The sequence below is a fragment of the Bufo bufo genome, chromosome 5 (genome assembly GCF_905171765.1).
Source record: "Bufo bufo chromosome 5, aBufBuf1.1, whole genome shotgun sequence".
Lineage (NCBI taxonomy): Eukaryota > Metazoa > Chordata > Amphibia > Anura > Bufonidae > Bufo > Bufo bufo.
In genome coordinates, this window is record NC_053393.1 from 394,621,309 (window position 1) to 394,633,582 (window position 12,274).

Here is a 12,274-nt window from a genome sequence, read left to right on the forward strand (position 1 = left end):
TAAAGGAATCCGCACCGTCGCATTTACAATCAAGATTTGGCACACAGGTACAACAGGTGTCCGGGAAGGTTTTAGACCAGGTCTCTGCTCTCTAGGACGTACTGTTCCCGAGAGATTCCAAAAAAATGCATTAGCCAATAGAAGCCTGGTCACATGACCCTTATCAGCCAATAGAAGTTTGCAAGTCCTCCAGTCTCCACATAGTTTTACTCCAGGTTTCCATATCAACCCAGCTTTATCCTAACTGCTGTAGGAGAGCTTTAAAGGAAATCTGTCACCAGGATAATTGCTATTGAAGTAAAGCCATGGCCTAATAGCACTTAGTACCTTATTTCCAGATGTGCCTTTGTTCCAGCAGTAGATGTTTTTATCCTCTGAAAATCCAGTTTATTTGGTATGCAAATGAGCCAGTAAAGTGCCCAGTGGCGTCACTAGTGCTGGAAGGAGTGCAGACACGCCCCCTGTCACAATGTGTCCACCCTCAAACTTAAAGCCATGCCCCTGATCCTCCCACTCCTGAGCCGACGAATTGAAAAAATGAAGATAAAAATCAACTTCTGTCAGCTGCAGATGTGGGAGCGAGGGTGACTAACTCTGCAGCTCACACTTGGACAGCACAGTGCTGCTGTCTTAGAGTGAGCTGTTCAAAAGGACACGCCCCGATCCAGTAAAGGCCACTATTAAGGGGGCGGGCCCCTGTGGAGGTCACTGTCAAGGGGGTGGTATGCTGTGAAAGTCACTGTTAAAGGGGAAGGCTGCTGTAAAGGTCAAAGTTAAGGGGGTGGGCTACTGTGGAGGTAACTGTTTTTGGGGCAGGGTGCTGTAGATGTCACTGTTATAGTGGATAGTGTTGATATCTTTTAACGGCACACACAAACATTAAATGAAATAGATTGAATATACCCGAGCGAAGCCGGGTTCTTCAGCTAGTTCTCTCCTAAAAGTAATGTTTCCAGGGTAGAATGCCTACAGAAACAGTGGACAACGTACTACAGCTGTAATGTGGTTATGTACATTAGCTTCTGATCTAATTTAATAGAAATGCGCTCTAGACATGATTAACATTCCCTGTATTCATTTTCTCCTCTTCATTCAGCACCATTCCAGGCACGCAGAAGATCTGGATACGTACATGGGGTTGCTCACATAACAACTCTGATGGAGAATACATGGCAGGACAATTGGCAGCATATGGCTACAAAATTACAGGTATGGACCCTGATTTGTGAAGATATATGTATGCTAAAGGGAATGTATTACAAGAATATGATAAAAGATAATTCCGCTTCCAATAAAAGCATTTTTATTTATTCTTTAAAAAAAAAAAAATAAAAAAAAAAAATATATATATATATATATATATATATATATATATATATATATATATTTATTAGTGTCTATGCATTTAGGATACCATAATATGATCCTTACTTATGACATGTCATGAGTAAAGATCATATTATGGTATCCGAAAAAACTATCGCTTTTATTGGAAGCTGGATTTTCTTCTCCATCGAAATTTGCAGCATGCCTGATCCTGGCAAACAATCCATGCCTCCATTAAGCGGTACACAGGTGAGCGCGGCTATCTTTTCTTCTTGAATATTACCAGAATGACACTGGTTTTTATTAACTTTTTTTAAAAAAAAATATTCCAGTTTTCACCCTGGTCACTAAATCATGCACAATAAGTTGACAATTCCTGCTTGCTCTGGCTTATTTGTCAGGTTTGCTGTGCAGACAGGTGTATAAAATCCAGCACCTAGCCATGCTGTCTGCCTTCATAAACATTTGTGAAAGAGTGGGTCGTTCTAAAGAGCTCACTGAATTCTAGAGTGGTATTATAATAGGATGCCACCGCTGTCAAGTATGGTATTGTTGCAAAGTGGAAGCATTTAGGAACCACAGCATCTCTGGCACGAAGTGCAGATCATGTAAAGTTAGGCTACTTTCACACTAGCGGCAGGACGGATCCGACAGGCTGTTCACCCTGTCGGATCCGTCCTGCCGCTATTTCGCCGGACCGCCGCTCCGTCCCTGTTGACTATAATGGGGACGGGGGCGGAGCTCCGATGCAGTTCGCGGAGAGAGGCTGATGGTCTAAAAAGTCGGACATGCAGTACTTTTAGTCTGGCGGCCTTTCGCCATGCACTGCCGTGCTGCTGCCGCAGAGTCACCAAGTACTGAGGGGCACAGTGCATAAGTCACCAACACCCTGATGACTCAGTAACTGCAGTTATGATAATTGACTAAAATCGGCACAAAAACTGTGCACTCGAAGCTTCATGTTATGGGTTTCCATTGCTGAGCAGCTGCATGCAAGCCTTACATCCCCAACTGCAATGCCAAGTGTCGGATGGAGTGGTGTATAAAGCACTCTGCCACTGGACTGTCTGGCAGTCTGATGGATAATTTAGGATTTGTTGAATACTAGAAGAGCATTAGACCAACTGTTAAAGGGGTTGTGCAGGCAGTTTATATTGATGATCTATCCCAATAACTGATCAGCAGGGGTCCGACACCCAGCACCCCTAACGATCATCTGTTTGAAGAGGAGCGAGCACTGCTTCCTGTTCATTACACTGCCTGTCTTCTCAGAAGGGAATGGAGCGAGTACTTGTAATTACACTATGCCGCTGCTGCAGTAGTGTAATGAAGAGGAAGCTGCTGATCAGCAGGGGTGCTATATGTATCCCCGCCGATCAGATATTGATGAGCTATCCTGAGGATAGGTCATCCGTATATCGCCTGCACAATCCCTTTAAGTTTGGTGAAGGAGTGCTAATGCTAGGGTTTTTTTTTTTTTTCAGGGGTTGGTCTAGACCGCATAGTTCCAGTGATGAGAAATCTTTATGCTTAATGAGGACCTTTCATGGGTCCAGACATTATAAAATAAGTATCAAGTTACAGTATGTAGGGCATAAAGCAGGGATCTAATAGCGCTTACTATTTTTCCTGGGCGCCGCTCCGTTCTCCCGATGTGCCCCTGTTAAATTCTCCCGTCTGGTATGCTAATTAATAATCAATGGTCGTCTCCTTCTCCCTGGCTGTAGCGCTGTCCAATCACAAAGAGCGTCACAGCCAGGGAGAAAAAATAAAAATAAATCCTCGTGGTATCGAATATTTTTTATGGTATCGAAACCGAATCAAAATTGGGGAATTGGCGTTTTTTTTTTTTTTTTTTTTTTTTTTAAATTAATTTATTAATTTATTTTCTGCTTCCCATTAATTACAATGGGAAAATCAGCTCAGATTCCCCAAGATAGAGGGGAAAAAAAAAGCAGCAAACCCTAACGTGTAAAAAGCAACTGCTGACTCCCATTTGAAATGAATGAGAGGGAGTTTACAGGCGTATTAGGCATCAAAATATGTGCAAAAAACATTCTTTGAACTGACAGTAAAAATATAGTTGGCAGAAAAATTGACGTTTAGACAGTCTTTGTCTTGCATGTTGCAGATGGGTACTAATTTTGGTGCACTCATGTATTTATTGCATCGAGTGTGCGCCACAAATTCAGTAACTGGCCACGACTGAAACGAGTCTCCCTAACATCACGCATTGTATAGCTGCTGTGCTTGGTAGCTCATCCCCATTCAAGTGAAGGCCACATGACAGATGAACGTGTCGTCACTGACCTAGGAAAAACAGCTGTTTGGCGGGGGCACAGGTGTCGGAACCAGAGTGGATTTGATTAAAATCAAACTGATTTAAATCACTAGTCAGTAAGGCTTCGTTTAAATCATAGTTTTTCTACATAGACTAATTCTTGCTGGTATAACTTATAATATGCAAGTAGATGAAGATTTTTCGAATAGCAACTTTTCATATTTTGATTAGGTTGATTCTGTATTCATAGGTTTGTAGAAGTTAGGATTAAGGTCTTTTTCTCAACTCTGTTCATGTTATAACATTTTTGCTGTGAAGAAGAGGCATGTGATCTCTGCTGAGTCCAATTCAGTTTTGAGAACCGCAAAAGTAAACAAAGCATCTGTGATATCTTGTAGGCAGAAAAACTGCCCAATAATCTTACAAAAACCTCTGGAAGAGCATGACATTGTGAATGGATTAATGGAATTTATTTGCCCAAAAAATTAAACATATACAGCCTTAGGCCTCATGCACACAACAGTATTTTTTTGCGGTCTGCAAAAAGCTGTTCCGTTATTGTTTCCGTTATTGTTTCCGTGTGTCTTCCTTGATTTTTGGAGGATCACCATACATGAAAAGTGAAAAAAAAATCTAAGTCAAGTTTGCCTTGCAAATGATAGGAAAAGGACGCGGATGACAATCTTGTGTGCCTCCGTGTTTTTTCACGGACCTATTGACTTGAATGGGTCAGTGAACCGTTGTCCGTGAAAAAAAAATAGGACGGGTCCTATTTTTTTGGACGGACTGGAAACACTGATCGGATGACAAACGGTGCATTATCCGAGTTTTCAACGGACCCATTGAAAGTCAATGGGTCCGCAAAAAATCACGGAAAACAACAACGGACGTGTGCATGAGGCCTTATTCTACATAATTAAAAAAAACATCTTTATTTCATGATGGAATAACCTTTTGGATGGTAATTTTCCTCAAAGCATTTTATATAAAAGGAAATCCGATTTAAATCCAAAAAATCCAATATTTTTTTTTTTTTATTGATTTTTATCCACCGTGGTCGGAACCCGCCGATCAGATTCCGATGACCTATTCGGAGGTTAGGTCATCAGTACAAAAATCTCGGAAACCCCTTTTAAGTTAGCTTTCCTCATCTATAACTTCTGCCAGAAGGTTCAGTGAGATTTCTGTCTTTGACCCACCCATGTGTAGTGGTTTTAGAGGATAGGATGGTCATCTCTCCTGATACCTTTGGCAAAAAAGAGGGATCTGCTAGGTTTCGCTGTTCTCAGGAAGTAGTTTTGCCATCTTCCTGCTCTGCTCCAAAGAATTTGAAGGAATCAGAATTCCACTGTTTAGATGTTAGGAGGTGCATCATTCGCTATCTAGAGGCCTCACAGCAGTGGAGATCATCGTCACAGCTGTTGCAGTTTCAGGGTCCTAAGAAAGGGAAAGGTGTCTCAGCCCAGGCTGTCGCTAGATGGATTAAGTAGGCAATATCTTTAGCTTACTTTTCTAAGGGAATTGTCCACCTTCAAGGTTCAGGGCACATTCAACTAGGTCATCCTACATTCTGAGCAAAGAGGGCTTCTGATTTCTATCGAACAAATTTGTAAGGTGGTACCTGGAGTTTTTTTTTATTTTTATATAGATACTATAGACTTCAGCTTCCCTCTAATGAGGTTCTGGTCTTCAGTCACAAGGTACTTCAGGCTGTTGTGCTGCCCGAATTTGGTACTATTTGCCTATTCTCCAGGGGTTCTGTCATAAAGCAAAGGGGGAGAATTTAGATTACACCTACCAGTAATCTGTTTTTCTTGATCCTATGACAGCACCCGCTTTACTCCCATCCACAACCCCTCCCCCCCCCCCCCCCAAAAAAAACAAACCTGTAATATGAGTATTTCTTGAGCAGGATGTTGGTGCTCCTTACACAGTGTAATTGGTAGTGTAATACTAGATATTACCATGTGGCGGCAGCAGAGTATAACATAACGTGCAATCAGGATAAGTCGCCATCTCAGATTTGCTGCCATTTATTCCATTTATTAATTGTGTTTTGTTTGCCAGTTAATTCCTTCCTATGCATTATTTTAACGCAGTTAGTCATGGAAATTTCTGAAATCTGCCTTCTGTGAAAATTCTTGTGGTGAATAAATTATGCTGAGAACAGATGTTCATACTTATGACTACGGTACATACCTGTGTGGTAGAAATCTGTAATCTATAAAATATTTTTGCATGAAGGCGTATGGAAGTTTAGTCATGGAATTATATATGATTGTATAAAAGAAATAACACGCTTCAACACTGTAAGCCACCATGTCTAATTTCCATCGCCTCCCTACAATATCTATGCTCATAATTTTGCCCGTACAGTTTATGCTATGTACAGTAAGGCACCATGCACACAACTGTATTTTCAGTCTGCATCCGATCAGATTTTTTTGGATTGGATGCGGACCTATTCATTTCAATCGGCCCACAAAAGATGCGCACCGCGTGTTGTCTGTATCCATTCATCTGTTCCGCCGGCCTGCAAGGCGGATAAACATGTCCTATTCTTGTTAGACATTTCTACAGGGGTAACACAAAAAAGTCGACTATGATTTGTGGTCCACAAAACTGATATGGTCATGTACATGGTTTCTTATCCAAGTATCTGCTCTCCCTTGATTTTTGGCACAGCCATAGCTCAGTACCACATTAGTGTCAGTAGGGGGAGCTGTTTATCCATGTATGTTTTAGGTGCTGCTACAGAACCATGAGTTTGTATTAAATTTCGGGCTGATAAAGAACGTAATTATGTTTCATTAGTTCTTTATATTTGAGGTATTTGGCTTGCTCTATTTAAAGAATAGTACATTTTGTCAAATTAAAGCGTCTGTGTTTTAGTAAATTACCTGATGTTCTTGCAATCGTATATCAGTTAGATATTCTGTCTGAAGGGGTGTAAGTGTGCATGTCTGTGTAGGTGTAAACATACTGTCATTTTTCACACGTGTATGTACTGTATGTTGGCGTGTGGGCTATTCACAGGCAAGTATGTGCTCCTTTGCACTGTGGGGATTCGCTCTGGTAGTTGGGATAAGCGGGCACAGTACAGAGGCAAAATACAAGTTCGTAATTCTAACTTCAGTGTTCACACATGGTGCTAAAAACAAAACGTCACTTTTGCAGTGTTGGTCTTCACACCCAATGGCAAGTTAATATAACAGTCACCTTGGTGGCAGTTCTGCCTCAAAGTCCAAACACAGGCTTTAGGCAGCCTGTTCCCCTGACACAAGGGTCTCGGCTCTCCAGCCCAGCACAGGATTTAGGCAGCCTGTTCCCCTGACATACGGGTCTCAGATTTCCAGCCCAGCACAGGCCTCAGATCCCAGCACAGACATGGCTTCTGAGCCCAGCTGCCTATTTAACGACAGCCAGGTGCTGCCAAAACCTGGACTGGCACTTAAAATCCGGTCCAGTATTTGACCTTACCTGGCTGTAAATCAGCCCAGCAGCACATGCTGGGAGGTAAATACCTGTTTTCCAGGATGAAACCTCTCACTGTGTCACATACCGATTCCCCCCCCCCCCCCCTTCGTTCAACCCTGAGGGGGTGAACACACGCCAGACAGTGTACCCAGGACAGGGCATCCGCGTTTCCCTGTAACTGGCCTGCCCTGTGTTCCACCGACAACTTAAAGCAAATCTTTCACCTGCATTTCACTTAATAAACTATCAAAAGTACCTTGTATGATAACACAATGAGGATGATCTATAGTCTTGTCCCGCTTTTCTGCCATGTATATGCATGAAAAAAATCGCCTTATAAAGTACTCTTCTCCAGCTCCACAAGTCACGTTAGAAGTCAAGGGGGTAGCCCTTCCCTCACTCCAGGCTGTAACTCCCCTGCCCTAACCCCGCCTCTATGCAGTCTAATTGACACCCGGCTCAGTTGCCAGGACCGCACTTGTACAGGCGGCGCGCGTGAGGAAGAGAAGACAGGCAGGCATTAGGGACGGCGCATGCGCGATTCAGTTACAGGATCGCGCTTGAGTCCGACTGCGCATGTGCCGCCTGTACAAGCACTGTCCCGGCGACTGAGCCGGGTATCAATTAGACTGAATAGAGGCGGGGTTAGGGCAGGGGGAACAGCCTGGAGTTACAGCCTGGAGTGAGGGAAGGGCTACCCCCTTGACTTCTAACGTGACTTGTGGAGCTGGAGAAGAGTACTTTATAAGGCGATTTTTTTTCATGCATATACATGGCAGAAAAGCGGGTCAAGTACGATAACACAATGAGGATGATCTATAAGGTACTTTTGATAGTTTATTAAGTGAAATGCAGGTGAAAGGTTCGCTTTAACGTTTTGAGAGAGAAACCATCGGGTCACCTGGGCATTTCTGTCCTTGGCCTGGCTCATCCACTTGAGAGAGGAGTGGTCAGTCATCAGGTGGAATTTTCTTCCCAATAAATAGCTGAGAGACTTGAGTGCCCACTTGATAGCCAGGCACTCTCTCTCCACTATACTATACCAGGTCTCGGCTGGGGTGAGCTTACGGCTGAGGAAGACAACGGGATGCTCCTGCCCGTTGACTTCCTGAGACAGTACAGCACTGAGGCCTACTTCGTAGGCATCGGTCTGTACTATAACTCCCTTTTGAAGTTGGGCGTAACCAAAACCGGGGACCCGCACAGTGCCGACTTCAAAGCTGAGAAAGCCTCTTCCGCCAGATCATCCCAGCGAACCATCATTGACTTGTGTCCCTTCAAGAGCACTGTAGCAAAGTTGGGAACAAATCTCATGTAATAGCCCAGCATTCCCAGAAATGACTATTTGCCTAGTGGTGACAGGTTGGGGCCAATTTCGTATTGCCTCTATTTTGTTCACTTGGGATTTGATAACTCCATGCCCAATGACATACCCCAGGTACTTGGTCTCCTCTAACCCTATCGCACATTTTTTTTGGGTTAGAGGTTAGTCCCTCCTTCCGAAGGGAGTCCACTATAGCCTGCACTTTGGGTAGGTGACTTTCCCAGTCGGTACTGTGGATGACAATATCGTCCAGGTAAGCCGAAGCGTACCGACGATGTGGACGCAGCCCTATGTCTATAAGCCGCTGAAAAGTGGCGGGAGCACCTTGTACTGATACAGCCCCTCAGGTGTTGAAGGCAGTTTTCTCTTTTGGCAGCCTCTGTTAAGGGCATCTGCCAGTACCCTTTCGTGAGGTCCAAAACAGAAAAATACTGCGCTTGTCCTAACCTCTCGATAAGCTCATCCACTCGTGGCATGGGATACGCATCGAATTTGGAAATCCTGTTCAGTTTACGAAAGTCGTTACAGAACTGTAACGTCCTGTCTGGCTTGGGTATTAAGACTATAGGACTGGCCCACTCACTTTTAGACTCCTCAATGACATCTAGTTACAGCATTAACTGCACTTCCTCCGAGATGACTTGTTGCCGAGCCTCGGGTACCCGGTATGGTTTTAACTGGACTTTGGCCTAAGGTTCCATGACCATGTCATGCTGGATTGTGGAAGTGCGTCCGGGGAGGTCAGAACACATCCGTGTTCCGACTAACGAACTCCCTGGCCTCCTGAGCCTGTTTAGAGGAGAGGCTGTCAGCAACTTTTACGGCGGCAACCGCTTCCCTTGCATCAGACAAAGGGGCCTGAACCTCTTCCCCCTAGAAAACCCGGACGTGGGCTGTCTTCCGTAGAGGTCTCCCTATCCTTCCATGGCTTAAAGGGAACCGGTCACTGGGATTTAGTGTATAGAGCTGAGGACATGGGTTTCTAGATGTCCGCTAGCACATCCGCAATACCCAGTCTCCATAGCTCTGTGTGCTTTTATTGTGTAAAAAAAGATTTGATACATATGCAAATTAACCTGAGAGGAGTCCTGTCCCTGAGATGAGTCAGCCATGGTGGCTGGTAGATGGAACCACGAGGTTGCTGTCGCCACAAATCTACATTATGAACTCATTATTATAAATGGGGAGAATACTGGGGTCTTGCAGGCTCAGCCGGGTTGAACCCCCACTGATGCACCCGCTGGGCCCGGACCAACACATTCACCCTGAGTCTTGCCAGAATCTCTCTCTTGACTTTATGGTAGTCGGCTGCTTGTTCGTCTGGCAAGTCGAAATAGACCTTCTGGGAATTGGATGCCAGGAACTGAGCGATGACCTCAGGATAGCTTCTTCCTTGTGGCCACCTTTTTCGTACATCGCCAGGTAGTTTTCGACGTCCTCTTAGGGATGGCCACACGGACAGCTTTCCGGGCATCGTGGATGCTTGGGGTTGCTCCTGTTGTCTGCAAAGCAATCACGTGTTGTAGCAGCAGCTGGTTTGTTTTTTGATGCTGCCTCTTAGCCTCCTGCTGTTGCAGATTTGTTTCTTGCTGCTGTTTAACCTACACGAGGGCCTTCATTACCGCCTCCATTTTGTCAAGGGTCACAGGTTAAAATTTTGCGGGTTTATTGCAAGACATACAACCGTGCCCGGCGGAAAAGACAAAACAACAACAATATTTTGGCGCTTACGCCTGCCTCTCTGGGTTTGCCCGAATCCGCCACCAATTGTGGGGATTGTTCTGGTATTTAAGATAAGCGGGCGCAGTATATAGGCAAAATACGAGTTAGGAATTCAAACTTCAGTGTTTATTCACACATGATGCCAAAAAAGTCACTTTTGCAGTGTTAGTGTTACTAAACACCCAATGGCAAGTTAATATAACAAAGTCACCTTGGTGCCAGTTCTGCCTCAAGTCCAAACACAGGCTTTAGGCGGCCTGTTCCCCTGACACACGGGTCTCGGCTCTCCAGCCCAGCACACAGACATGGCTTCTGATTCCAGCTGTCTATTTAAGGACAGCCAGGTGCTGCCAAAACCTGCACTGGCACTTAAAGTCTGGTATTTGACCTCACCTGGCTGTAAATCATCCCAGCAACACATGCTGGGAGGAAAATGCCTGTTTTCCCAGTCCAAACCTCTCCGGGTACTTTCACACTTGCGGCAGAGTGATCCGGCAAAACATATGCCAACTGATGGCATTTGTAAGACTGATCAGAATCCTGATCAGTTAGAAAAATGCATTGAAATGCTGGATCCGTCTTACCGGTGTCATCCGGAAAAACGGATCCTGCGTTTATTTTTTTTGGTCTGCACATGTGCAGAGCGGAAGGACGGATTCGGCATTCCGGTATTTTGAATCCCGGATCCGGCACTAATACATTCCTATGTGAAAAAATGCCGGCATTCAGGCAAGTCTTCAGTTTTTTTTAGCCGGAGATTAAACCGTAGCATGCTGCGGTTTGATCTTTTGCCTGATGCATCCTGAACGGATTGCTCTCCATTCAGAATGTATGGGGATATACCTGATCAGTTCTTTTCCGGCATTGAGCCCTTTTGACGGAACTCAGTGCCGGAAAAAAAAACGTTAGTGTGCAGGTACCCTCACTGTGTCACAGCACATACGACTTGAATTTTCACCTTTTACTAGCATTCCTTCATAAGAATGATCACATTTTAGTACAGCAGACTGGAGCAGCGTTGTGATACACGCAAAATAGTCTGCTCGCTCTGTCCAATCGGAGCCCTGCGTTCGCCTTCTTCATTGGCCTGTTTTTTCTAGTCATAAGCGGAGCATGAAGTGCGCTGTGCTCTCATTTGCTTCTTCCTTCTGCATGCTTACATGTCTTGCTTCCATTTATGTATCCTTCTGTCACCAGATTTAACCCTATTAAGCTAGCTGACATTAGCGATGTGCTAATGTCAGCTAAACCTAACTAACCTATTCCTACTTTTTTTTATGCCCCCGTTACTCCAGAAATCTAACTTTTATAATATGATAATTAGCCTCTAGGGGAGGGGGGGGGGGGGGGGGGCATTCCTGCTCCTAGAGGCTCTGTTCTCCCACCTTGTCACCTTTCTCCAAGTCCAGATTGACAGGAATAGTAGGAATCAGCTAGTTAGGTTTAGCTGACATTAGGCGCTGCATGGTTACATGCTCCACTACAGCCATGCCACTACTGAAGCCAGACATTGGCTGCAGCAGACCATGCCCACACTGCTGTGTCCTAGACATACCAAAGGCTGGTCGATGTTTCCTCTATGAATACCAGACGATAGAGCATGGTAGCTAGTGGCACTGCACACCATGACATCTAGTGTTTGTCCTGTGTGTCTCTGCACTATACATGGTGGCAGTAGGTGCTTTCCAGTCCTCCTGCAAACTTTGACGCAGCCATCATTAGTACCAAGGAAGAACCTACTTTCCTCACCGAACACTACTGTTTAGCATTCATGCCTCTCTCGTGGTACCAGTGCTGGCATTCTTGGCAATTAAGCTGCTAGTGCATGTATACAGCTTCAGGTAAATGGTTTCTTATGGCTTCCAAACCAGTTTGTGACACAGAGCTATCCTTTGAGATACATCAACTTCTTATATGGCGATCTTGGCATGCATCTGTCTGTATTGACCATCCAGAACCCTCTGAATGTATGCGTGCCCCCCTCTGACCACTGGCAACACCACTGATGCACTACAGGAACTTTTTCATCCAACTCTTTCCCAAATTTGACAAATGGACCATTTTCTCGAAGTCCCACTATTCAGCCCTTTTTAAAGTCTGCTTATTGCATCCAATCAACAGCCCTGTAAGAGAGAAGATGATAA

The 12,274-nt window shown here is 44.6% G+C and overlaps 1 protein-coding gene across 3 annotated transcripts in view; it reads left to right on the forward strand.

The window, feature by feature from the left end:
* Positions 1 to 12,274, forward strand: part of CDKAL1 (CDK5 regulatory subunit associated protein 1 like 1) — a 963,682-nt gene that overhangs the window by 31,677 nt on the left and 919,731 nt on the right. For all 3 annotated transcript variants that reach the window (XM_040432802.1, XM_040432800.1, XM_040432801.1), the window contains one exon: positions 1,097 to 1,209. In XM_040432802.1, coding sequence (XP_040288736.1) covers positions 1,097 to 1,209 — 113 coding nt within the window. The remainder of the gene's footprint in view (positions 1 to 1,096; positions 1,210 to 12,274) is intronic.